The 26,491-nt window shown below is 45.3% G+C and overlaps 1 protein-coding gene and 1 long non-coding RNA gene across 2 annotated transcripts in view; both read right to left on the bottom strand.

Annotated features, from left to right (window-relative positions):
- The window catches only part of LOC106560015, a 30,361-nt gene extending 4,126 nt beyond the window's left edge, over positions 1 to 26,235 (bottom strand). Inside the window, exons 1-3 of the mRNA XM_038532063.1 lie at positions 25,972 to 26,235; positions 23,875 to 23,939; positions 11,172 to 11,322 (exon numbers count right to left, since the gene is read on the bottom strand). Coding sequence (XP_038387991.1) covers positions 11,172 to 11,322; positions 23,875 to 23,901 — 178 coding nt within the window. The 5' untranslated portion in view covers positions 23,902 to 23,939; positions 25,972 to 26,235. The remainder of the gene's footprint in view (positions 1 to 11,171; positions 11,323 to 23,874; positions 23,940 to 25,971) is intronic.
- LOC119876047 lies at positions 778 to 9,925 on the bottom strand. The gene is made up of 2 exons (XR_005355208.1): positions 9,738 to 9,925; positions 778 to 981 (listed from the first exon to the last, which is right to left on the bottom strand). It is a non-coding gene; the product is annotated as an uncharacterized LOC119876047 (long non-coding RNA).
- Positions 26,236 to 26,491: the final 256 nt, after the last annotated feature.

Raw genomic sequence — 26,491 nt, forward strand, 5'->3', positions numbered from 1 at the left:
CCACATTGTACTCTGATCTATAAAACAAGTCTCAGTTTATTTAAGCAGATTCAAGTCATATAAAGTATATCCTCCGACCGTGGTGGAAGTCAATTACAAATCAAGAACCAATATTCAGAAAATCTCCAAATAATTGTAAATTAAGCAGCACATTGGTAACCAGCCAGTGAGTCAAAGAAGAAATTATATGATTATCTTAATAGCTGTATAAAAAGAATTCAACAAAATCCAACTTTTGTTCCTGATTAAACACACACGCAATGTAAAAGATTTAGTAGTAACTAGTCTCGACTTCATAAGGGCTATCTACAAAAAATGTATAACTAACATTATTGATGGCGGGAGACTAAATCCTTTTCCTCCCCTAAGGTCTGGAATAAGAGATGTTTGCCTCACAACTTCTGTTTGACATAGTACGGGAGGCACTAAACAGGGAAACTAGGAAGATAAAGACCTAAGAGACACTGAGACTGAAAGGGAGAAGCAAAGCTCTCTTTACTTGCAGACAATATAGTCATCTATGATCAAAGTGATCAACTAAGAAGTGAATTATTGCAAGCCTGCAGGATACAATATCAATATAGAAAAATCATTTTTTGTTTTGTTTTTGTTTTGTTCTGTCTTTTTTTTTTTTTTTTTTTTTTTTAAGAGAGGGAGAAAGAAGGTGGGGGCAGAGGGAGAGGGAGAGACAGACTCTGCAACCAGCTTAGAGCCTGATGCGGGGTTCCATCTCACAACCTGCGATCACGACCTGAGCCAAAATCAAGAGTCAGAAGCTTAACCGTCTGAGCCACCCAGGTGACCCCAAAGTCACTTTTATTTCTGTATACTGGCATTGACCAATCAGGAGTTGGAATTAAGAAAAAATAATGTCATTTACAACAGCATCCAAGAAAGTGAAATTGGAGTACATTTGACAAGAGATATGCAGGATCTGTACACCGTGAACTGTGAACCATTGCTACGGCAGTTGGAGAAGACCTAAACGAATTGAGAAAGATGCCTTGTTATGGGTGAGGAGACTGACCCCAGCTAAGATGTCAGTTCTCCCCACATTGATCTATTTCTAGACTTAACCCAACTCCTACCAAAATCTCCATCGTTTTTACGTAGAAACTCAATTGATTCTAAAATTTGTCTGGAAATGTAGAGAACCTAGAACAGTCAAATAACTTTGAAAAAGAGAAGAGGCTACCTGATTTTAAGATCATTGAAATTAGGAGGTTAAGTTCTTTCTCATATCTCTTTTTCAGTGCAAAACCTTACCTGTGACTCCCTAGGAGTCTTCTCATTGGCCTGAGGTTGAGGATGATCTTGTGGGGAGGATGGGTCCCCAGAGGAAACCCTGGGGGCTGTTCCAGAGAAGAGGAACAGACAGATGTGGGACACACAGAAACCACAGATATCCATCGCAAGGGAGCCATGAGAAGAATTCAGGGCCAGCCGCTCATTTCGTCTGGTAACTCCCAATAAAACAAATGTGGTTGTGGAGGTTGTGCACATGCTAGACAAGCTACACACCTCAGGGCCACAGAACCTGGGAAACAGTGGAGGGAGTATTCAAGACACACTTGAAGAGTACGTAAGGTTGTGAAATGTCTTCCCTTGTGAGGCACAGCAAAAGTCTAAGGGAGCAAAGGTGGAACCTTTGCTTCCCCTCCAGTGATATCACCTTTAAAGCTATCCCCATTGTTCAGTGGAGAGTCTCTCACAGGGAGCACAGTCCAGGGCACTGGCCAGCCAGAGGTTGGCAGCACTGTGTGGCCCTAGGAAGTGGGAAGGGGGCTCTTCCTCCTTCTTTGCTAGTCTAAGCTCCCAGATGGAGGACTGTGGAAAGGGTGGCCTTGGAGAAAGGCCAGGAGCTGTGGGATGCCAGAGAAAGTCTGTGAGGGGGACAGTAGATGGGGGTGGAGGAGGAAAGGGGATTAACGCTCAGTCTTCAGATTATGCTGTGGATTGGAATGGCCAGCCTTCAGCCTTTAGCTGCAGAAAGGGCTGCTGCCTGAGGAATATTGGAGTGACACGTAACAAGCAAAGTAACTTGCAAACTTCTCTGAGAAGTAGTTGCTCTTAGAGCCCACAGACCCAGACTTGGCCCCAGGGGCCCCTTTCCTGCCCCTGCCCCTACTCTAGCTCTCTGTGCCCCCATCACAGAAACTTCCAGGTGGCAATCTCCATGCTACAGGGGCTGGGGAAAGCAGGTAGGAGGGCCTCAAGTGGAGGAAGACATGTCCCCCCCCTTCACTTCAGGCTCATTTTTGGCTCCCAATCTGACATCTTCTCAGATCACACACAAAGATGTGTTCTTGTCCTTGGGCCACCAGAAAGATATTCCCAGTATGTTAGAATGATAATAAAGTTGCAAAACTTACTTAACGCCTGTTAGGTACCAGGCACTCTTCAAAGCGCTGTACCAATCGTAGCTCTTTGAACACTTACGACTGCATGTGGGAGTTACTATTATCATTCCCATTTAACAGTTGAGAAAACTGAGGCACAGACATATTAGTAACTTAGCCATGACAGGCCTCTGTGTCTTCCCTGAACTCCTTTCCATTCAGCTCCAACCTTTTTGGAAACAGTTGCTCCAGAACATATCCGGTGCCTTAGGAGAACCAGGTGATACTGAGAAAACCACCCCACTATAAATACATACACTCAATTCTCATTATTTAAGAGAAATCTTGACTTCCTGGCCTTTTTCAAATGACTTTACTGTGTTCAGATTTCTGAACAGGTTCTTATTTTACTACCAGTGGCCCATAATGGTGACTTTTTCTTCCCCCGGAGGAAGGACTATTTGTCCCAGGATGACTTGGTTTCTCCTTGGAAGACCGAAACTGCTAGACCTATAAAAATGGGATAGTTTGTCTCTAGCTAAAGAATTCGTGGTGGGCAAGGCTGTGTGGGGGGAGTGGGGACAGGAAGAGAGGGCGGCCTCCGACTTTCACTACAGGTCCCTAACACAGAGGATGTCAGACCAAATATTGGAAACCAGGCAGCTATGTCCAGACTTTATCACTCTCCTTTTAACCTTCTATTTTGAAGTGGTTACAGATTCACAGGAATTTGCAAGGCTAGTAAACAGACGTCCTATGGACAGACTATTTACCCGGCTTCCCCTCAAAGGTGACACCTTACACAGCAAGAGAACAATGAGAAAGGCAGACTGACACTGGTACAGTGGTGTCACACATCGGGCCATTTCATCACACGTGCACATATGTGTGATGGGGGCTGCAGTCAGGACCCAGAACTCCTTCCTCACGGCAAGACTCCCTCCTCCTCCTCCTCCTTCCTATCCTCTGGCCATCACGAATCTGTTCTCCATATCTTTCATTTTGTCATTTTGAAGATGTTATGTAACTAGGAACATCGACTATTTACCTTTAATGTAATTATTGGTATATTAGGAGCTAAACCAGCCTTTTTATTTTTTTGTTCTCTGTTTTTCCCTTTGCTTTCTTCTGTTTTTGCTTTTCTGTCTTACTGTTGGTTACTTGAACATTTGTCAGGATTCCATTTTGATTTTTCTCTACTGTTTCCAAGCGTTTCTCTTTACAGAGATGGTTTAGTTGTTGGTTTAGCTATCGTACATTATGCATACATAATTTATAGCAGTCTGCACTATTGACATTTTACCAGTTTGAATAAGGTGCTGAAAGCCTCCCTCTTTTTCAGTTCCTATTACTCTCCCTTGTTTATGATATAATTTCCTGGAGTATTTCCTCTCCATGCATTTAGAGCCAATTGAACAATGTTGTAATTTTTGTTTCAACCAAACACAATTTAGAAGATTCAAGAAGTCTATTGTCTTTGTCTTTTTCATGTTCTTCCCATTGTTCTTTTTCCCCTCCCAGATGTTTCTTTCTGTTCAAGAATTTTTTTAAGCTATTTTAGAATATGTCTGCCCACCACAGATTCTCTTTGTTTTCCTTCATTTTAAAATATCTTGATGTCTCTTTACTCATTAAGGATTTCTTCACTGGATACAGGATTCTGGGCCAATAGCTCTTTCAGCGCTTGAAAATGTGGTGCCACTTCCTTTTGGCCTCTGTGGTTTCTGATGAGAAATTCACTGTCATTCAAATTATTTTTCCCCTCAAGGTAAGGTATTATTTCTCTCTTATTGCTTTCAAGAAGTTTTTGGTGGGGCGCCTGGGTGGCTTAGTTAAGTGTCTGATTCTTGATTTCAGCTCAGGTCATGATCTCAGTGTTGTGAGATCAAGCCCCATGCAGGGCTCTGCGCTCAGTGGGGAGTCTGCTTGAGACACTCTCTCTCCCTCTGCCCCTCTCCACCTAGTGCTCCTTCTCTCACAAATAAATAAATCTTTTTTAAAACAATTTTTTTTTGGTCTTTACTTTTTAGAAGTTTAACTATAATATGACTTGGTGTGGTTTTCTCTGGCCTTATCCTCTTTCGGCTTCATTCACCTTTTCAGATCTGTCAGTTTAGGTCTTTTGCTGAATTTTGGAAATCTCCAGCTATATTCCTTCTAATGCCTTTTCCACTCTTCTCCTCTCTTTTGGGGACTCTGGTGACATGAATATTAACTCTTACAAGGCAGTCCCACAGGTCCTGAGGTTCCCTTTTATTTTTTATTCTATTTTCTCTTTTGTTTAGACTGGGCACTTTCTATTATTTTATGCTCAAGTTTATTTATCCTTTCATTTGCCATTTCCATTCTGTTGTTGAGCCCATCCATTAAGTATTTAAAATTTTGGTAATCATCTATTTTTCAGTCCTAAAAATTCCATTTAAAGAATTTACATCCTTACATCTTCTATTTCCTGGTTGAGATTTTCTTTTTGTAAGTGGGCTTGTAATTGTTCATTGGAGCATTTTTAGGATGGCGGTTTGAAATTCCTTGTCACATAATTCTAACATTTGTATTGTCTTGGTGTTGGTGTGCGTTGAATGTCTTTTCTCACTCATAGTGATTTCCTGCTTCTTGGAGTAGTGATTTTTGCTTGTATCCTGAACCTGGATATTGTGTTACAAGACTTTGCCCTTTATTTACATCTTCTCTTTTAGCAAGTTTCTACTGATACATGGGTCAAGCCAAGCAGAGCTCTGCCCCACTTCATGGTGCTGAAAATTGTGGATTCCCACCCACTTTCCAGTGATACTGGGGGAAGGGGAGGTGCCGCCTCATTACCACTGTGTGAGTGTGGAAGTTCAGTGTCCTCACATGGTCTTCACTGGCTCTAGAGAGAGGGTGGGTGGGACTGAAGTTCCCAGATCCCTACTCAGTCTTCTCCGATGCCACCCTAGTATGCAGGAGGAGGAAGGGCACCTTGTTAGAGTAGGCGAGGTGGACATGGAGGCTCCCTGTCCTGTTTGTGCCAATGGAGTGGCAGTGTGACAACATTTTTTCCTTGGTGTTTGGTTGAGGGTGGAGTGGTTATTGTCTAAAAGTTTTCTGGGCAGCCTGGGTGGCTCAGCGGTTTGGCACCGCCTTCGGCCCAGGGCGTGATCCTGGAGCCCCAGGATCGAGTCCCATGTCGGGCTCCCTGCATGGAGCCTGCTTCTCCCTCTGCCTGTGTCTCTGCCTCTCTGTCTGTCTCTCATGAATAAATAAATAAAATCTTTAAAAAATAAAAAAAAAATAAAAGTTTTCCATCTTGCTCGGTTGCCCCTTTCCTGGTCCTTTACCTAGGGAAATATATTTACATTGCTAGTATTTACATTTATATTAAATATTTGTATATAAATATATGTAAAATATATCTATATATTTATTACAAAATATAAATGTATCAATAGAAACATATATTTATCCAAGTATTTTTATTTGTATTTAACAGGTGGAACAGAGAAAGTGTGTATACCCCATCTTGATGTGGAGATCTAATCTTAGAAGAAAAGAACTCTCCACCCCAAAGCACAAAAAGAAAGATAAGCTTGACCACTGCCAATGCCCCAGCAGCAGCAGCTCAGTGGACAGATCACCAAGATGGGAGAGCTCTAAGCAGTGAGCTCTCAGCTTTCAACTCACATAACACACTCAATCCATTCAGTGTGTTTTCAACTGCTTAGCCATTTTACTCACTAGATTTTGTTTTGTAGGAACAAGCCCCCCTTCTGAAAGTGAAAATTTGTCACTCTAAGATTTAAAAGAAAAAAAACCTACTGACCCTGAAGACTTTTCTAGAAGCAAAGTTATAGCACTGCAGTTAGAAAGCACACTGTCTTCCAAGAGAACTTGTTTATTTGGGGTATCATTTCTGAAGGTATTGTCGGACAAAACCAAACAGAAAAAAGTCACCTTCCTTCTTTCAGAAATAATCTCTCCCTTCTACCTTCAGTGGGTCATGGGGATCCCTGAGGGCTTCTGTATTATTAATAACTTCATGGAGAAAGGCCAGGCTTTAGGCTCCAATAAATGAACAAAAATGTGTTGTATTGATGGAAGCACAACATTATTAGCTTTAGCCCTGGAAGGTTTGTTAAGGATTCAGTGACTAGTTTCACTTGCAAATAACAGTTAGTTACCAAACACCTAAAAGGCTAAATTTAACAAGAAGTACAGCATTTCTACCAGTGTTTTCTTTTTTTAAACCTTCATTCCATTACTTATTCAACAAATATTTACTGAACACTTATTTTGTGCCAGTCACTGTTCTGGGTGCTGGAGATACGGCACCAAAGAAAACAAAACTCTGCCTTCATGTCGGCTGACATTCTGCTGGGAAGACATATGATAAATGTAATAAATAAATAAAATATATAGCACATTAGAAGGTCATAAGTGCTCTGGATAGAAATGAAGCGGGAAAAGGAAGTAGGAAGTGCTTGTAGGTCGGATTGCATTAGTGTGGCCAGGGGAAGCCTCATTGAGAGGATGACATTTGAACAAGAACTTGAAGGAGGGACAAGGTAGCGAGGGGGTGAGGCATTTGGACTGCAGGGCAAAGGCCCTCCCCACAGTGCTGACAGCCTTGAGCTGGGAGCATGCCTGACCTGTTCGAAGACTGTCAAGAAGGCAGAGGAAAAGACTCCATGAGGTGGACTCCTAGTCAGGGCAAGTGAACACGGTGAAAATAATGTTTTAAGATTAATCTGGCAGTGGGTCCCAGAGGAGACTCACTACTTTGGTCAGAAGGGAATAATCGTGCACCTGGGAGAAGCAATCAGAATAGGCTGGTGTGAGAGCCTCCTGAGGGAAGCTTCAGTGGAATGGGCAATTACTGGTTATTGGGGAGGACTTTAAAGTACATGTGTGTATGTACCTGTGTTCTGGCGCTTTTGACAGTGAGATGCACACCCCCCCCGACACCAGTTTCCTTCCTGCTAGCCCGGAAGTTATATAGCTCCCAAGAGGTTCCTTCTGGCTTCCCCCTCTTATATTGCTTGCCCCCCACGAATGACCCTCCCAGTGGAATAGTGGAGTATCTTGAAGTTCATGGCCCATCATTTCCCCCAGTGGTCTGCTCCTGGGTGGGGAGGCATAGGTGGTGTTGACGCAGCCAAAACTCTACTGTAAATTCATGAAATTTTTGAATTATAGAGGCTCCTAATTAAGAAATAACAATAATAAGTTTGTCATCCATTTGCTGGTGGGGTGCACTGTGCCGAGCAAAAGAGGAGCCTGGCCCTTTCACTCTGGGTTATCAGTGATAACCAGAGCTTCTCTTTTAGATACGCTGGCCCAAAGGTAAGGGTGCGTGAGTGGTGGCGGGGTGGGGGGGTCTTATCAGACACAGCAGGTGTTGGTTCCCCCCAGCCAGTGCTCTGTCTCCCAAATGGTGGATCCAGTCGTTCTTTAGGTATCCTCAGACATTCGGGTCTTTCAGACAATCAGGGACATACCTCGAGTTCCAGGCCAGATCGGGCCAACGTTCATTTTTAAAGTGGAAAAACTGATTAAATCAGACACAAAGTGTATCCCATGGGATTCTGGTCTCATGAATGTCTCTTCACGAACAGCTCTAATAAGCTGAGGAAATGCTTCATTCTCTGTTTCCTGTTACATGACTCACAGTGCATGTTAGCACATTGAAAGCTCTGAGAAGTCCTGTAATGAGGAAACTTTTAGTCTATTTAACTTAGCATTTACTAGTCTTTGCTGACCATAGAATTTGTTTTCCTTTGGATAATTCACCTCAGAGTCAGGCCTTTAGTGTCACCCTCTTCCCTTATCTTTCTCTGGTCACACAGGACGTGGCAGCCCTTTGTACCCTTGTTCCAGGGGCCTGAATCAGTTGGGGACCCTTGACAAATGAGGTCTTCAGTTCAGAACACGGCTGCCACTCAGACAGCCCGGATGTGACAGCGCTGCTCTGCCATTTGCCCCCAAACATCCTGACAGCTTATCATTTCTTAGATACTTGGAGGGTTCCATCTGCTGTCTTATCTTAGACCTTCCTCCAGGGTCCTCAGGTGTAAAGTGAGGTAAATAGTAACAGTACTAACTTTGCAGGGTTGCGATGAAGTTACCAATATGTGTTCATGCATGTCCGGTGCTCAGGACAGTTCCTGACAGCCTGTGAGCTCTATATGCATTTCCAAGTCTTGGCTTGAGGATCTTTCTTCTTTTCTTTCTTTCTTTCTTTCTTTCTTTCTTTCTTTCTTTCTTTCTTTCTTTCTTTCTTTCTTTCTTTCTTTCTTCTTTCTCTTTCTTTCTTTCTTTCTTTCTTTCTTTCTTTTTCTTCTTCTTTCTTTCTTTCTTTCTTCTTTCTTTCTTTCTTCTTTCTTTCTTTTTTTTCTTTTTCTTTTTTCTTTCACTTTTTTCCTTTTCTGGCCTGAGGACATTTGTTAATGACCTTTTTTGTACTCATTATTGTTAAATTACAATTATTGTATAATGTTAGTTGTCTTACACACACACAGACACACACAGACATGCACACACACTCCACTCTCTTCTTCTGAATTCACTGATTCCCATTGATCTATGTCTCAGGGCCTGGGGCCCAGTTACAGGCCCCCTGAGGTATTAACTCAAAAGATGAGAGAAAGAGAAAAAAGAGGCTTTCTTTGGGGAAGAGAAATGGGAGGAAGGGGGTGGGGTCTGCAGATATACAGGATCATTGTTCAGTGAGGGTCCTGGACAGTTTTATAGGAACAACACAGAGAAGTGTGGGCCAGCCATTCCCACTGAAGGGAAGAAGAAGCCACTGGGCTCTGTAAAGTCTCTCCAAGAGTAAGGTATGTGTATCATGTGTTAGGAAACACTGTCACACATGCCGGGAGGAAAAAAGATGTAAGCAAATGGGAAAGATTCCCCTCAGAGGTAACGGCCAGCTGAGAAGGCAGCGGCTGCCTTGTCCAGAGGAGGGGAAATGGCCGGTTTGGGGGTGCTCCTTGCCGCCCACCCTTCCACCTCCCTCACAAGAAGCAGAGAGGCACTAGAGATCCGGGAATGGCAAAGTGTGTGTTTTGCCTGTCACCAGTGAAGGAACATTTCTGAGGAAGGGGGCAGGTTCTGGAGACCCCAGCCTTTCCTCCCAGACCAACTTTTCTGAAGTGACGAGGATAGAAGGGATGCCAAGGAGACTGCATTGACATTTCCAAACCGCAAAAGTGTGTCCCTGACTCTCAGAGGGCAAGACCCGGGCAGGCCCAGGGGCCACTTTGGAACCGGGCTGTGGAGTAATGCAGTGTTGAATGCATGTGCTCAGGAAGGCGTGTCACCTTACACTTTAGTGACAAAGAAAAACACTCTTCAAAAAATATACGCCTCCTTGTGCATCTTCAGTAGCTAACGGATTGAAGGTGACAAGGGAACACAAACCTCAATGGCTTGCCTGTCTCTTCAGGCAGGAAGGAAGCTTCCGTCAGCATCGCTCTGCCCTGAAAGGTCTTTCTTCGCGGTCTCCCCTGCCCTGGGATGACTGAAGTCATTCGGAACCTCCAAAGTGAGGCCCAGTCCCATCGGTACCTGGCCACCTGGGCCTGCAAGTCTGGCAGACCCTCATCACCCTGCCACCAAACAGAATGCAAGGTTGGGTCCCCAGTGACTGCTCACACACAGGAAAGGGACAGGTCCAATTTAAATTGTGTCACTGTCTCCATGCCCAGACTGGGAGGGACAGTGCTCAAGTGGAGGCATGGGCAGGGTGCCAGTAGGCTGGGGAAATGATACACTGCCTGCCAGCTAGCCCCCCTCCCCCCTCCGTGTTTTCCCGAGGATGCCCGAGTAGGCCTCACAACCCAAACATGGCCCACTTCTCCCTGGAGGTGGCTGTGTCCTTCTGACCCGCACCCAGGTCTCTACCTGCAGAGCAGGGCTGAGGATGAGCTCTCAGCCGGCCTCTAGATTTACTGTTGCACCAGGAGAGCTTGGAAAGCCTTCAAACAGGACCCCTGCCCAGATGGGCACCTCAGGTAGTCAGGTCCCCTGGAGCCCAGCCTCTGAGCTGCACGGCCACCCCTAGCAGAGCTGACTGCTTGGCGTGCTCTGCCCCGATCTGTGTGTCATGTGGTTTTGTTTGAAAGACTTGTCCTCTGCTGCTGCTGCCATGGGCCTGCTGGCCCCTGGCTGCCTGGTGAGCAGCTCCCGGCTGGAGGAGGGGGGCATCTGCAGGCCTCGTCCCTCCCCCAGCCAGGCCTGTGGCTCTGCTCGGCCAGGCCCTGTTCGCCATGGCTGCCTCTCAATTCAGGGTGTGTCTCTTTCATTTGTTCTGGAAAAAGTCCCCAGGGACAACCTGGACCTGCCTGGGAAGCCAAAGCGCAGGCTTCCAAGAATGCTGGGGCCGGTCTCAAAGCTCAGCTCCTCACAGCTCCAGTCCAGGGAGGCATATGGAGGCGGTTCTTTGTGTCCAGTGGAAGATACCAAAGGCCTGCGTGAGGAGGGGGCCACCCAGCCGGGACAAACCATTTCATCTCATCTTTCCTGAAGGCTGAGACAAGGCAGGACAAAGCCCACGTTTTCCCTTCCCCTGGTAGCCATGTAGAGGCGTCAGTGAGGTGGGGCTGAGGCCTGATTCAGTGAGCTCAAGAGCTGTTATCTGTGGGCAGATGACTTCTCCTTGCTCGCCTTGGACTAATTGTCGGAGGCAGGCCCTGGGCCTCCTACCACAGGCCCCAGCCCAGGGAGATCCCCAGGCTCCTGGACCTCCACCTGCTCTGGGACCAAAGCTGCGGTGGGGATCACTCCTTATAAATAGCACTCACCTAATCCAAGTGCTGAATTAAATGAGACTTAAAATAGTCACACAGTCAATACCTGGTTTACTGCTCCTGGTAACCAACAGCTCCCACTTTGAAGTGCTGGTTTTCTGTGGCAGCTCCCCACTTTCCAAAGCTCTATCTCTTGAATTGAACCCAAGGCTGATTTTCTTCTGTGCTGCATGTGGTCTTTGTGTTGACAGCCAAGTCTGCAGAGGACAGTTTGACCAACATCATTACCCTGTGTGATCCTGAGCTTGCTCTGGCTCCCTCCACTGACTGGCCCAGCAGCAGGAGAACTCATTTCTCTTCACGTCTACCCCACAACCCCCGCTTCCATCCACTTTTTCTCTGTCTCTTGGCACTCACAAGAATGACCTGCTCTATGCCCTGGCCCCATCCACCACACCCTCAGGTCCTGCTTTCAGCTCAGCGTGCCCCAGCCTCAGGCTACTGCTGCAAATACTCTCCTCACCTGCTGGGGTCACAGCACCAGGGCCCCTCAGCCTACTGCTGCACAGCAGGGCCCAGTGGGTAAGCAGATGGGTTTGGGTTTTCAACGAACATTAAGTATTAGCTAAGTGTCATGCAGCACGTTACACGTGGGGGTTACAAGAGGAATGGCCATGGTTCCTGCTCCTGAGGCATCAGAGGCTTTGAACAGAAGGGGCGGTGGTGGTCCTGTGTTGTTTATTCTCTCCTTCATTTACTCAAGCTTTACTGGGGGCTTGTAGGTGCCAAAGACAAGGACACTCCATATCCAAACTGAATGACACCTAGTCCCCACTATACAGGAGCTTGCAGCCCAAGTGCAACATTAGATAAACCGCTGTGTTCAGGGTAGGAGGCCACAGATGATTGCAGAGATATGCAGAGTAAATGGTGGGGGCCCCCTGGGAAGGTTGTCTACAGCAGAAAGCTGCAGTCCAGTTCTCTGATGATGATCCTGGAGCTGAGTTTTCAAGGGCGGTGTGGTAGATTCACGACGGTCCCGGTCTTTGCCACTCCTCACCCTGAGAAGTAGGCTCTGACTCTTTTGCCCTTGAGTATGGGATGGGCTAACTTGCTTGACCCATAGGATATAGTACAAGTGATGTTCTGGAATTCCCATGTCACCCCTCCTGACATGGGGGTGCTCTTATTGACAGTCCCACCTGGGTCCAACTAATGGACCCATTCCAAGGAATGAAGCTCTCCTGGATGCTCCAGACCAGCCCATCTGCTAGCTGAGTAACACTGAGTGACCTCTGTTGATACCATGAGGGACAGAAGAATCACTCAGCTGAGCCCTGCCCAAATTCCTATTTTAGAAAATATTAAATACTAGAAGGTAAGGCCTACAGAGGGGTGGGCAGACATATCCCCAGGATCATATTCAGGTTAATGGGGACAGGGAGAGTATGCAGGTTGTCATCCTGGTCACAGAACTTAGCATAGGTTGCTGCTGGGTGTCTCAGGCATGTGCTCCTTCCTCTTCATCAAGATAAATGATCACCCCCCCCCACACACACACACACACTCCCTAGATGACCACTCCCTACTCTACAATTAGGCATCCTGGCATTCGCAGATTCATTTTCTTTTTTTAAAAAAGATTTAATTTATTTATTCATGAGAGACACACACACAGAGAAAGAGAGAGAGAGAGAGAGAGAGAGAGAGAATGAGAGAGGCAGAGACATAGGCAGAGGGAGAAGCAGGCTCCATGCAGGGAGCCCGATGTGGGACTCGATCCTGGGATCCCAGGATCATGCCCTGAGCTGAAGGCAGAGGCTCAGCCGCTGAGCCACCCAGGCATCCCCAGATTCATTTTTTGACTCATTTGAAATACAATAATTTGATGTATATTCATCATACTAGCAACACTGATTTCGCCACTTCTCAGGCACTGGATTTAACACTTATGGGAATTATCTAATTAATCCTCATGCTGTCCCCCTCATGAAGCAGTTAGTACAGCCAGCTTTGCTATAATACTAGTTTGAAAAATGAAAATTTGTTTCACCGTAATTGATGTATGAGGAGAACAATGTGATCATACTGTGAGTTTTGCATTCAATTTTGTCCACAGGCACAGACAAAACTGGGATGCAAAAGACTGCCACCAGCTGCACGTCCAGCACGTCCTGGTGCCCCTGTACAGGAGCCATACCCACCACATCCAGCCAGTACTTTCCCCCCAGTGTCAGACAGCCCTTCCCCCTCTACTGTGAGGGGAACTCATACACCGACATCCACCTCTGCAAGCAAACTCCAGGTCTTCCGCAAAGTAGAGCACCAGACTTATTTGCAGTAGTTACATATTTCTTAACCACTGAACATGTGTGCAATGATGCTACAGTTTCTACCTTATTCTATGTGTCACTGATTAAATTTTGGGGTATTGTACCCCAACCCCACTGCCTCGAGTTTTCTATCTTGCGATTTTGCAGAGCAGTGATTTTTAGGAACGCCTGTGTCATGTTGTGGCAGAACTGAGTGCACAGTTCTCTCCTCCTTAAAGATGGAGAAAGGGAGATTTGCTGCTAAGTAGTACCCAGAAGTCAGAGGCCTGGGTTGAGAAACTGGCCCTGCTCACTCCCCTGTCTCCTGGATCAGGGGCTTGAAGCCCTGTGTTCAGCGCCTTTCTGTGCTCTTCTAGGTGAGTGGAGAGGAAAGACCACTGGGAGAGGGCAAGGCTTTGAATCTCTCCGGTGCCCTAATTCAGTTTGCAGCTCGCAGTTTGTCAGCAGGCCTTTCCTCTCCAGCCCCCCTGCTCCCTGCTCCCCAGGCTTGCTTCTGACTCTGCAGCGTGTGGTGCGGGGCTGGCACCTGTCCCTCTGGGCCTCAGAAATGCTTCTGGAGCCTGCCACCCTGAAGAGATGGCCTGGCTGCTGGGAGCAGAGGGGCCAGCCTCCTGGGGCAGGCATGGCCAAGGCCGGGAAGGCTCAGTGGCAGCCTGCACAAACACAGACTACTGCACAAACCAGTAGTGAAGCAAACTGCTGCCTCAGAGCTCCAGGTGCGATGGGAAGTCTGCCCCCATACCTGATGGGGAGTCAGTGGGGACAGTGGCCTGCAGCCTGTTGAGACCCTGGGAGCTTCTAGAAGTGAAAGCAAGCTCCTTGCCCCTCCCTATTTATCCTCGAGCCTGTGTAGCTGCTTTTCTTTGCTCTTTTTTGCCTGCGTTATCTGTTATCCGAAGCCCACCTAGGATTCAGAGCTGATCCCACACTTCCATGGTCTCCAGGGAAACTCTCCACCCCAACACACTGCAAGCTGCAAGATTCTGTGTCTTTAGAACTCAGTGTCCTGTGGTTTCATGCTCCTTTGGTAATTAATCACATCTGCTCCGTGATGAGGCTTAAGTCATCATCTGGTGCTATTAACTCCTCAGATACAGGCAGGTGCCCCCTAAGACGAATTGTGTTCTCAGGTCAAAGGTAAGTGCTGCTGGAATCAGAACACATGTTCCCATAGAAGCTGTGTTGCAATGGAGGGTGGGCCCCTAAGTCATCACATAAGAGCCTATGTAACCCATAGTGTGGCTGAACCAGTAGTTGGTGTGCTGAGGTGTGGGGAGGCCATCCAGCAGGAAAGGGAAAGCAGAAAAGAGTTGATTCCTCCTGAGCATAAGACCAGTTGCCAGGAAAACACACAAACAGTCAAAATAAACAAAAAACTCCAAAACAAACAAACAAAAAACAATATTGAAAGGATTGGATGACTCTATCTCTCCTTCTGGAACCTTCTCCCACCTGCTGTTCTTTCTCCCCTTACCTGTCATCCTCCCTTGTGCCTCATGCCTGCACTTGGAGCACCTAGTGAGATGTTCCTGTCTCCAGAATTCCTAGAACTGTCTTTCCCAAGGCTCCCCAAGCCCATGAACATTCTTATTTTGCCTAAAGGGTTTATCCAAGAAAAACATTGAGACTAATAAATGCACTGCTACAAGGAGGATGGCAGAGAGGTCAATAGCAGAGGATTGGTTAGGCTGGTGACCTTGGGTGAGGAATGAACCTCCAGCTACAGCTTCCTCCTCTGATGACAATGCAGTTATAAGGACAGAGAGGATGTGGGTGGACCTAAATGTTATCCTGAGTGGGTGTCTTAAGAGCTCAATGAGCATTTGCTATTTGGTGGCGTAGGCTCACTACCTAGGCCTGCAGGCATCCCTAATGGGAAACAATCCAAGCTTCTCTAATATGTCCATTTGGACAATTATATTTCAGACTCTATTTATTTTTTATTATTTTAAAAAGATTTTATTTACTTATTCATGAGAGACAGAGAGAGAGAGAGAGAGAGAGAGAGAGAGGCAGAGACATAGGCAGAGGGAGAAGCAGGCTCCATGCACCGGGAGCCCAATGTGGGACTCGATCCCAGGATCCCGGGATCACAACCTGAGCCAAAGGCAGATGCTCAACTACTGAGCCACCCAGGCACCCTCAGATTCTATTTCTTTAAATATTACTTCTTCTCTATTTTCCCTTATATGTCCATCTAGGCCTCCAATTTCATTTATTTGAAACATTTTTACTGATTCTTATATGTCTGTTAAGCTTGAAGAAGCATCTTTTCCCCTCTGTCTGTGCTGCTTCCTCCTGGATACTTTTAACTCATCTCTCTTCCAAGTCACTAAACCTGTTTCCTGCTGTGTACTATTGTTTAATCTACTGGATCCTTATTTTCTATTATTGTGGTTTTCAGTTCTAGGAGTGTCCTTTCCTCTAGATTCCAGTTCTCTGGTGAAATTCCCTGTCTTCTCCATTATTTTCTTGAACTGTTGATCATAGCTATTTAAAACCTGTGTCTGTTACATTTAGCATCTAAATCACCTCCCTCTGGTTCTACTTTCTGCTTTGTCTCTTTCTATCCCCTCCCCTTACCCCATGTGATTTGTTGCTGTCTCCTGATCGTCTGATGATTTTTTAATGTTGGGCATTATGTAGGATAAGTCACAGAGAGTTTGGCTGATGTTACCTTCTTTAAGAAAAGACTTAGTTTTCTTCTGAGAGGCTGATAATTTGCTGATCTCCTTGAGATTATTTCAGGCTCTTACTCCTATGGGCTAGCTCTTCCAAGTCCTCAACTAAAATCAGTGCCCTTCCTTCTTGCCGCCCTTGAACTCATTGCTGTATCTCTAGCACTGTAAGATGACCGAAGTTAATATTGGCTTTCTAACCTCTTAGAGGCCGATTTCTGCTTGGTTTCTCAGTGTGTGATGGATGCTGTGATGCAATGGCCAGGTACCTTCAGAAATGAAAGATTTATCCCCCTAACTACTTGGAGTCTCATCAGAAGGCAGCCTCCAGCAGTGCTTGGGTGGCTCAGTTAGGTTGAGTGACTCTTGGTTTCGGCTCAGGTCATGATCCTGTGGGTCATGGGATGGAGCTCCATGTTGGGCTTCATACTCAGGGGGAGTCGGCTTATAGGTTCTCCCACTCTGCCCCTCCCCTCACTCATGCACATGCTCTTTCTCTCTCTCTCTCTCAAATAAATAAATGTATCTTAAAAGAAAAAAAAAAAGAAGCCTCCAGTCATCAGCCTTCTTTGGGGATTGCCTCTTCTGAAGAAAACTGCTTCTCCACCTCATTCCAGCCTGTACCCTGTTCGACAACTCAGGATAACTCAGAAGGCTTCTTCTAGCTCTAGAACTTGCTATGGGTCAGCAGAGGCTGGACCTGCAACACAGCCCTGCCTTCTTCCTCTCCCCTTCACAGAGGTTGATCCTAAATACCCTCTGGTGAGCATCATGCTTACTAATCTGTTTTAGGGAACCCAATCTTCAACATTAGGCCTGTATAAGCACAACTGAGAAGTCAGCAAATGCCTCCAGGGGAAGTCCTGCACAGAATATTAGGCACATATCAATGCATTTCCTGTGCCTTCAGGATCTTGGCCCCTTTGGGGCCCTGGTTGCCTTGGTTGCTCTCCAGTGCTTTCCAACAGTTGGCCTTTGTATTTTATCCAGCTTTATAGTTGTTCTCAGTGGGGGATTAATCTGATATCATCCATTCCATCATAGCTGGAAGCATGTTCACTGTTTTAAATCTCAAAAGTCAGAAGGAGCGATGAGGGAAACTGTTGTGGTAGATCTAATTCTGTTCAACAAAGAACAGTTGGTTGGAAATGCAGAAATGATGAGAATGTGAGGAGGAAATGATCTGGTTGTCTCGGACTATGCAGGACTCCCAGGCCTGGGACGTACAGAGCATAGCCAGATACATGCTCTGGACTTTAGAAATATAGATTTCAACCTTCCAAGGAAAAGATATAGATACCAGAGCCAGATAAGTAAAAGTGAAGAATTATCAAAAGACTCTCAAAGTGAAATTTTGCTATAAAAAGTGAATTTCCCTCTAATGACAAAATCTCTTACAGAAAGAGAAGCAAATCTAAAATATGGGCTGATATGCAGTATGCCTTTTGGTATTTCTTTTTGGAGAATAGATAATAAATAATGGCTATGAATAGAGATATTAATAGTTTGAACAATAGGAACAACATCAGAAGGACCTAAAGGAGAGGCTGGAAGGCTGGGAGAAACCTAACAAGATAAGATTTAACGGGGACAATGAATTTACTCAGGTCCTGAGAACCTAACTTCACAAGAGCAGGGTGATAAAAATCAGGTTTAGTAAGTGTTGGTGTGAAAAACAACCAACCAGCAACATACCTTAAGCACTTCAGTTTACTTAAAAACACAGGTTGAATTAATAGTATGAAGTTGTCATCAAAAATAATCTTCAGTCATGCTAAGAGAAGTATAAAGTCTCAAATGAAGAAGCTGGAAGAGTTCTGTGATGTTCTGTGCTGTGCGCCAGCAGGGTAGTAGAAGGAGTGGATCACATGAAGTGCTTCTGAAGAAATGAGAAGAGGTAGGTGTGTTGAAGGTGTTGTCTTCAAGTCTGTCTTTGGCTATCACACTGAGGGGGCTTTTGTTTTTTTTTTTCCCCCTTCACATCATGAAAGACAGATTGTGAGGATACAGATTTAGATTCAAATAAATGAAAGAATTTTAAATGAGCAGAACTGTTGGAAAGCAAGGGGGGCTTCCTTTCAAAATAGTGTTGTCTCGCTCACTGCTGTGTGACTAAAGGTCAGTTGTTGGCTGAAAGGTGGAGGAGATAAGGGAATGTTTTGGTTGACTCATACTGTTTAGAAAGTTTGAGTGAACATTCAAGTTTGGGAGATTTTACTTTATTTTAATTTTTAAAAAATATTTTATTTATTTATGAGAGACACAGAGAGAGAGGCAAAGACAAAGGCAGAGGGAGAGGTAGGCTCCCCACAGGGAGCCCGGTGCGGACTCAATCCCAGGACCTTGAGATCACGCCCTGAGCCAAAGGCAGACAGTCAACCACTGAGCCACCCAAGCAAGCATCCCTTTTGGGAGGTTTTAAGTAAAGTATCAAGTGTCTGGATTCTGTTGAAGAATCGGAAGATCTGCCAACACCAGGTCCTCTTTTCTGCATGACAACAAACCCACTGGAGCTAATTTTCTCCTCTCCTTCATACCAGGCTACATTCTCCAGTTCTCCCAAGTCTTTCCCACTCAAGCAATGCATGCTCTTGACCAGACAATTGGACACAGCTCCATCACCTGTCTGGCCACTGTAGGCACTGGAGTTTGAAAACCCTACTGAAGAGGACACTCAACTGTTAGATCAGGGTAGAGCAATCTCACAGCCTTGCTACCCCTCCCTTTCTAGTAGGAACAGCCCACCCAGAGCCCCTGTGGCCAAGATGGCTGTGTTTTGTACCGTGTTTCTCCATGTTGGACTGAACAGTTTGGGTTGACACCTGATCTCAGGGCTGTCAATTCACAGGGTGACAGTAACACATAATCGGGCCTGGTGTGTAAAAAGGTACTGAATAAAATTTTCTCAGATTCTAAAACTAAGAAACGCATGTGAGCCAGCAAGTTTGGTTTTGATGCTAAGGGGAGGCTGGAAAAGTCATAAAGGACCACGAGCAAGTTGAAAGTGTGAGGCAATTAAAAAGAGTTCATTTTTATAGGGATAGGAGGGGGCATGTGAATGAAGAGGCAGAGGTATACCCCTGAGAGGGCAAATCGTGTGGCCTGAGACAGACAAACCAAGTCGCTGGGCCCCAAGGCCGTCTTGGATCTTTATAGTTTTTCAGCTTCAGACCTGGTTCATGCATCTTCTTACTCGAGCTAAGTGGAATGTTCTCTTGTCCTTGCACTTGAGAAAAGCTAATCAGAGCCATTATTAAGGCCTCTACTAACCTGAAAGTCTGTGAGTCTACAAATTGAGTTTAAGCATCTACCTCCCTGATATGACTTCCCTAGGCCCCCATCACTGTGGACAGATAACAGATGCAGTAGGACTCCATCTCATGCCCCCCTTTTGCTTCTGCAACAAAGGTATACGTATAATTGCAAGGCAAAAAAGTGCAAGCATGTGAAGATCTAATTTTATCACATTATCATATTCCCAACAAGAAAAAAAAGCATGTAGGTAAACCTCCTTGCTTCTTATATACATCTGTCAGCCCTAATCAGAAAAACCCCACTTAAGTGATCGAAAACTATTCAGAGGTTGTCATCATTCTTGTGAACCTGAAGAATATTTAACTTGTTGATTAAGCACTTAACATTACAAATGAATGCAAAACTGTCTATCAGTTCTGGTGTGATTATTTTGGAAATGGTGTGAGTTTTGAGGGTGCTGTGATAATGAATGACCTTTGTGACACTTATGGCTTGCATCAGCCTTTTTTTGAGGAGTCACTCTGAGGGCTCAAGGGGAGAAAAATAAAAAGAAAGAAAGATGCAGATTATAACATCATAAAGTCGCTGATTTGTCTTTTTCAAGCAACTGGTGTTGAAACGACATGACAAAGAATTTCAGGCTGTAGCTGGAGGGAGTGAAGGGCATTGAGGAAGTGCAAGGAAAATGTGTTATTGAGGAAAGCTGCCAACTCTGATGGGTCTCCCTGGCATCCGCCAAATAATCTGACACCAGTCTCTGAGCAGTCCCAGAGACTGAGAGACACACAGAGACAAAACAGCTGGGGAACGGACTACACTTTCCTCTGTGCAGCCAAGTCTTTTGGCGTCACAGAGATTAGGACTTGACTGATCTCACCGGAAAATTGTTCCAGCCTTTGCTATGCTCTGTTTTCGTAGACACCGTTGAGCCTTCCAAGGGAAAAAAATATCCACACCTGCTTAATCATTTCAAAAACAATAGAATACAGGGCACTTATTACCAAAATAGTGCAACAAGCAATTGTTTCCGTTCTCCCCGTTTTTGCTAGTTTCAAAGGGTGTCAGAAAAAAGGTATCTTTGCAATTTCTGGTGATAAAGACAAATTCATAAGAAAGCACCAGGGAGAGAGAGAGAGAGAGAGAGAGAGAGAACACGTTTTATTATCTACTTTTAACATTTATTTATAAGTCATATGAAGTAGAATACAGGAAAATAGCTCTTTGTGGTGTGTGGGTTTTGACAAATGCACAGCATTATACTTCCATCCCCAGGATCCATAGGGCACAGCTCTCGGAGCCCCAGGGTATCCCTCCACCCTCACCCTGGCAACCACTCATCTCTCCTCCGCCTCTGTAGTTTGCCTTTTTCAGAATATTGTATGAATGGGATCATTCATATAATTGTTTGTTTATTAATTATTGACTCATTAACTTTTGCTAAAGTTTCCACAGATATAGTGGTCTGTGTCGAGAAAAGAAAATCTGGAAAAATATTTTGGTTCCTCGGGATCTTAAAAGATAAGAAGGAGGAAGTGGGGAAGTGGCTGGGCCTGTCTGCAGAATTACTTTCATCTGTGCAGAGGATGTGTCTTAAAGGTGGTAATAAGAACTGATCCCAAAGCTCTAGGCACCCAAACTTGGCCTCTGTAACACACAAAGGAAGAACCCATGTGCTTAGCCCTTGGCCACCTTTAACCAGCCTTGGGATCTGACCCAGGGTTGGGTAATTAACACAAGTAATTAGCTCCTATTTAGTTATGAGCGTAGTTGTGGTGTATGCAGCATCAGGCTTGTGGAGAAAAGTGCAAATTAACTCGGCGTCCTGCTCCATAGCAGCCACCTTTATTATGCTTTATCAACATAGCAGCTGGATTAGCCCTCCATTCAGTTTGCTTTCCCTCATTACGATAATTGCCTTCTGAACAATGGCATGTGTCAGCTTGATCCTCCTTACTCGGGGAACATGATTTGTTTGTACAAGTAAACCTGCTGGCAGAAGGGGCAGCTGGCTAGGCTAATATTTGGTTCTTGAGACTGATATTAACTTTTAAAAATCAAGTTAGATTTGCTCTACTAGAGATTCTTGGAAGGCTCATTATTAAGTCAGGCCCTATGCCGGTTGTGTTCACCCAATGATGGGTACCCCCATTTTTCAGATGAGGAACTCCCATCCAGCTTCTCTGCCCCTCCCCCCCCCGGGAGACTTTCCCCCATGTTTGTGGGTTCCACTGGTTTTGTTCTTCAAGATGTTTGATAGGTTCTACAAAGTGGCTGCCATCATATGGAGCTTCTACCAAGAGGCAATGATACCTCAACAGGGGTCACATGTTATGTTTTGTCAACATACTTGGAAACTTACTGAGAGTTTCACAACCACTTTATGAAGTAGACTGAGGGCATGGGAGTCAAGTCACTTGAGTTCCTTAGAGGCTTTTTAAAATGGCCACTCCTCCATCCTCTCCATGGGCATCTTCAACTGTTGTTTACAAGGAGATTTAGGAAAGACTTTTGAGCCCTTGGCCATCCCAACAAAGAAGGGACTGGCCTCAGCTCAGGCCCTCTAGAGGAGACTAACTCATAACTTCTAGCAGTGAGTGGGCCCAGCTCTGTACAGCTGCCTGGAAGGAGGTCTCCTGCAACCCCAGAAGGTATGGAACCCTCATTAATCCCATTGCAAATTGTTACTTCTGGAGGACTCTGTGTGTGTACCCCATGCAGGAAAGTCAGAGGGAGGGAAAGTACAAGAAAAGGGAAAGACAGTCTGGTTTGTTCCTTCTGGGAGTTAGTTGGGGGAGAAAAAACAGTTATCTTGAGAGTAACTTGGTGACTTAGGTCCTTAAGATGTACATGTTTCTATAGTCATATCTTTGTAGGAGTAGTAGTAATACTGGCAAAAGATACAACCCCACCCCCACCCCCAGACTCTGGGGTCAGGTAAATGTTGGCTCAGTTTCCAACTTTCATTACTCTCTGTATAACTTTGAACGAGCTCCTTAAATTCTGTGAGCCTCAATTTCCCCACCTGTAAAAGAGGATATTACTGTTCTTGTAGGGTTATTGTGATAGATAAGATCATGCAGCTAAAGCTAATCAACTGAAGGCTATTTAACCTCAAAGACCATGCTCTTGGGCATTAAGCAGATACATAAACTTTTGTTTCTGTGTGAAAGACAGGTGACTGTGTCTGTGCATATATTTCTATTACAGAGCAGGACTGAGAAAGAGTCCATTTAAGGTCCCCCCCCTCAAAAAAAATCTGGGAGTCTTAGGATATAGCCAATAGATTGAAGGTGGGCATGTAAGGCCTGCTAATAAATATTTGGAGTACATGGTAGCATCTTGGCTTAATTAGGGATTCCACCTACTAGGGCTGGAAGGTGGTTTCTTGCAGCATTGTGATTCAGTGGTTTCTACCAAACCCTCTGCCGCAAGTGGTGAGCATAAAGTTATCTGCACTGAGTATAAAAGACTGGTGATGGAGGGTTATGTGCCCTACTCCTAGCCAGCCTGCTATTATCTAGTGGGGTTATTTATGGTTAGGTAAAAAGGACAATCATGAGAACCATCCTTTAAATGGTTTTGCAGGGGTAATATGGAGTCATCAGACGGTGTCTAGGCACCTCATGTCCCACTGGGAAACTGCAATAAAGCGATATGGGAACAAACATCAACTAAACTCCCCTAACTTCCCTCCACCCCTCACAGAAAGCAGAAACAAAAAAAAAAAACCCTACAACTGTGAGCTTTCTATACTTGTTTATTAGAAAACTGCAAGATGCTCATTTAAAAAATAACATTAGAAAACTATCCAATGAATATGTGTTTATTGTAGAAAGATGGGGAAATGTGGGTAAGAGAAGGAAAGTAGTTACCTACAAGCCTTCTTCCTCTCTCCTTCAAGATAACCGTTGTTAACATGTCGGTATCACTTCGGGATCTTTAAGCCACAGACACACACACACACACACATACACACGCGTGCGTGCGCGCACCCCCACATGTATAGATATGTGCATATGTTTGTTTATAGAAATGGGATTGCTCTATACACACAGTTTTATAAACGGAATTCTTCACATACTATCTCATAAACAATTCCAGGTTATGAAATCTTTGAGGTGCTGTATCTTTTTTTTTTTTTTTTTTTGAGGTGCTGTATCTTTTTATAGGGGTTAGCTGGCTCCAACATCAGACATTCACAGTGTCCCTCTGAAGAGGCCTGGCCCCGGGGATTACTTTTTGGGTATACTGTGAATTCAGGAAGCTTGAGTGGGCTATGGGAGCCCCACATGCAAGAAATCAGCTTTCATAAATCCTAAATAAGAACCAGAGTTATTGTTGCTTCTTCATAAAAGTGAACTGGAATAACAAATGCCACCTGACATCTCAGCCAGCAGGGACCCTTTGCTGTGTGCGTACATTTGCAATCCAAATAAGGCATCAAAACCTAAGAAGAGAATGGGCGACAGAGCCGGGCGAGGCTGAGAAATGCTTCCCTGTCACTTCTTTGGCAAGAGAACTGATCTTTCCACCACCTTCTTACCTCCATCATATCATAAACCTGCAGCATATTTCCCTCTGTGGGCTTTTGGCAGCCAGACCTTTAGCCTGTGGATGAAAGACATGGGCTCATTTTATCAACCACCTCTGCATTCCTCTGTTCTTACGAGCTTTCACGCTAGCTCAGACCAGCGACTCTTGGTGTCTTGATTCTGACATGAACTAAGTCTTGAGGCTTCAGAGAAAAGGGTTTGATGTCATTTCAAAATGATACAAATGCAATCAACTCTAATTTGTTAATGCAGAAGCAAGACATTTCCAAAGTTGTTACTAGTGAGTAAGGGTAGCCTATTTCTGAGATGTGGGGTGTTTTCCTGCTTCCTGGTAGGGGTTCCTCTGGCCTCCTAGGTGGCTGGGTGGGCTGCTACCTCTCAGCCTGCAGCTCAGCCTCACAACCGGTATTCCTGATCTCTGGCACCATCTCATTTTTGTGCTCGCAGCCCTGTTGGTGGCAAGCAGTACTCACTAGAATCAGCTGGGGCCCAAGCGGGAAGAATGTGTTGGGGGGCTTCCTGTATCCAAGTCACAGGAAGGACGGTGGTGCGGGTGGGCTCCAGGGGTCCTTGGATGCTGGGGACCATGTGCCTACTGCCTCTTTCCTCTGCTGCTCTCTGAAGGCCTATTTCCTTCTCTCCTCAAGAATATTTCTGTAGCTTCTGCCGGCAAGGGCCCTGGGTGCTGGGGTGGGGATGGGGGTATCCGACTGGCCTGACCTGGCTAACTCGTCCCTGGTAACTGGGAGGGAGCTGATGGCAGCCCCTCTACAGCCCCATGGATGGCATGCAAGGGAGGTTTATCTAAAGGTAAGGAAGTGTGTTTCTCAGAAGCTGGCAGATTTAAAAAGCACAGATATACTCAGCTCTTCCCATCCAGCTTTGCTTTTCAGTTCCTTTGGATGGATGTCATTTTCACACTGGTCTCTCCTTGGTCCTCCTTGGCCTCTGCCCACCCCTGTCCATATGATTTTGTTTACACTGGTTCCCAGGCACAGATGCCTCCTCTCCTCTCTATTGATCCAAATCCCGCCTGTTACCCGAGGGCTGAATCTCATCCAGAAGTTCTCCCCCACCTATTCCAGCCTGTTTGAAGCTCCTTTCCCCAAGCTTGTGATGATAAACTCTTCCTGTACTCTGTTGGCTCCTGTTTTCTGAGTTGAGTCTTATCCCTGTCGCCCTCCCTATGTCCCTTCCGGGGAGAGCTGACCACTCAGTCTTTCTCTGCCTTCTAGTTTCCCATGGATAACTTTAAACCATTTCACTCTGGCTTCTTTCTCTCTTTCCCCAAATGCTTTTGCTAGATCCACCCATGGCATGTGCACTGCCCATTGGCCACTTTTTAGTTTTTATCTTACTTGACGTTTCAGAAGTACTGGACTCAGCTGGCCACTTTGTCATCCTTAAATCCTCTCTTCTCTTGGATTTCATGGCACCAAGCTCTACTTGTTTCTCCCCACTTGAGATACTCAAGTGTTTTAAAAAATATATTCCTTGTCTTCTGGGGTACTTGGGTGGCTCAGTCAGTTAAACATCCTACTCTTGATTTTGGCTCAGGTCGTGATCTCAGGGTTGTGAGATGGAGCCCTCAGTCAGGCCCTGCACTCAGTGTGGAGTTGGCTTAAGATTCCCTCTCTGCCCCTCCCTCCACTCTCATGCATGCTTATGTCCTCTCTCTCTCAAATAAATATTTAAAAATCTTAAAATGTATATATATTTTTTCTTATATACATATTTATTATTTCTTCTTTCATCTGGCTCATCTTATATACATATTTATTATTCTTCTTTCATCTGACATCTCTGCTTGTATGTCCCACAGACATCTCAAAGTTAACATGCCCAAAAGTGAATTTCCCTCAGAAATGTGGCTTTTCCCTAGGCCTTCCCATCTGAGTAAATGGCACCTTCACACAACAGTTGTTTTTACCAGGGTAAACCTTGACACTCTCCTCTCCCTCTACCCACATCCATCACCAAAGGACAGTTCCAAAACATATAAGTTCGTCTGTTTTTGTCCGTGTACCCTGTCGCTGCCTCATTGTACACTAACAAGTCCTCTCACCTAAACTAGCTCCTGACCTCACCTGTTCCTTTTCAGGTCACCTGTCCCACCTTTCCCGCTCAGCAGCCAGACATCTTCCCACATCATTCTTCTGCTCTCATACTTCAATGATGACTTATTGCTATTTAAAAGAAATCCAGAATCCAAACTCTGTCCTATGGAGACCTGATTAGGTGGCCGCTTCCTCTCCAGCCTTATTTTCCCATCAGCTTCCTGCTGACACTCCCACCCACACACTTCTGAGTTCCTGCAATCCCAGGCCCTGGCACACACCTTCCCACAGTTCCTGTCTGGAACTTCCGATTCCTCACTCTTTGTGAGGTCACAGACTAGGTCACTCCCAACACAGGCCTTTCCTGACTTACCCAGACTAAATTGAGACCATGTATCCTAGACTCTATTGGATAGCTCTATAGCGCTCCTACTTTTCTACATAACATTTATTACAATTTTAATTCTATGTTACTTGTGTGATTGTCTGTGTCCCATTAATGGTCTGTTTCACAAGGGCAGGGATCTCCAGTTTGTCACTGTTTCCCCAG

The sequence above is a fragment of the Canis lupus genome, chromosome 2 (assembly GCF_011100685.1).
Source record: "Canis lupus familiaris isolate Mischka breed German Shepherd chromosome 2, alternate assembly UU_Cfam_GSD_1.0, whole genome shotgun sequence".
Classification (NCBI taxonomy): Eukaryota; Metazoa; Chordata; class Mammalia; order Carnivora; family Canidae; genus Canis; species Canis lupus.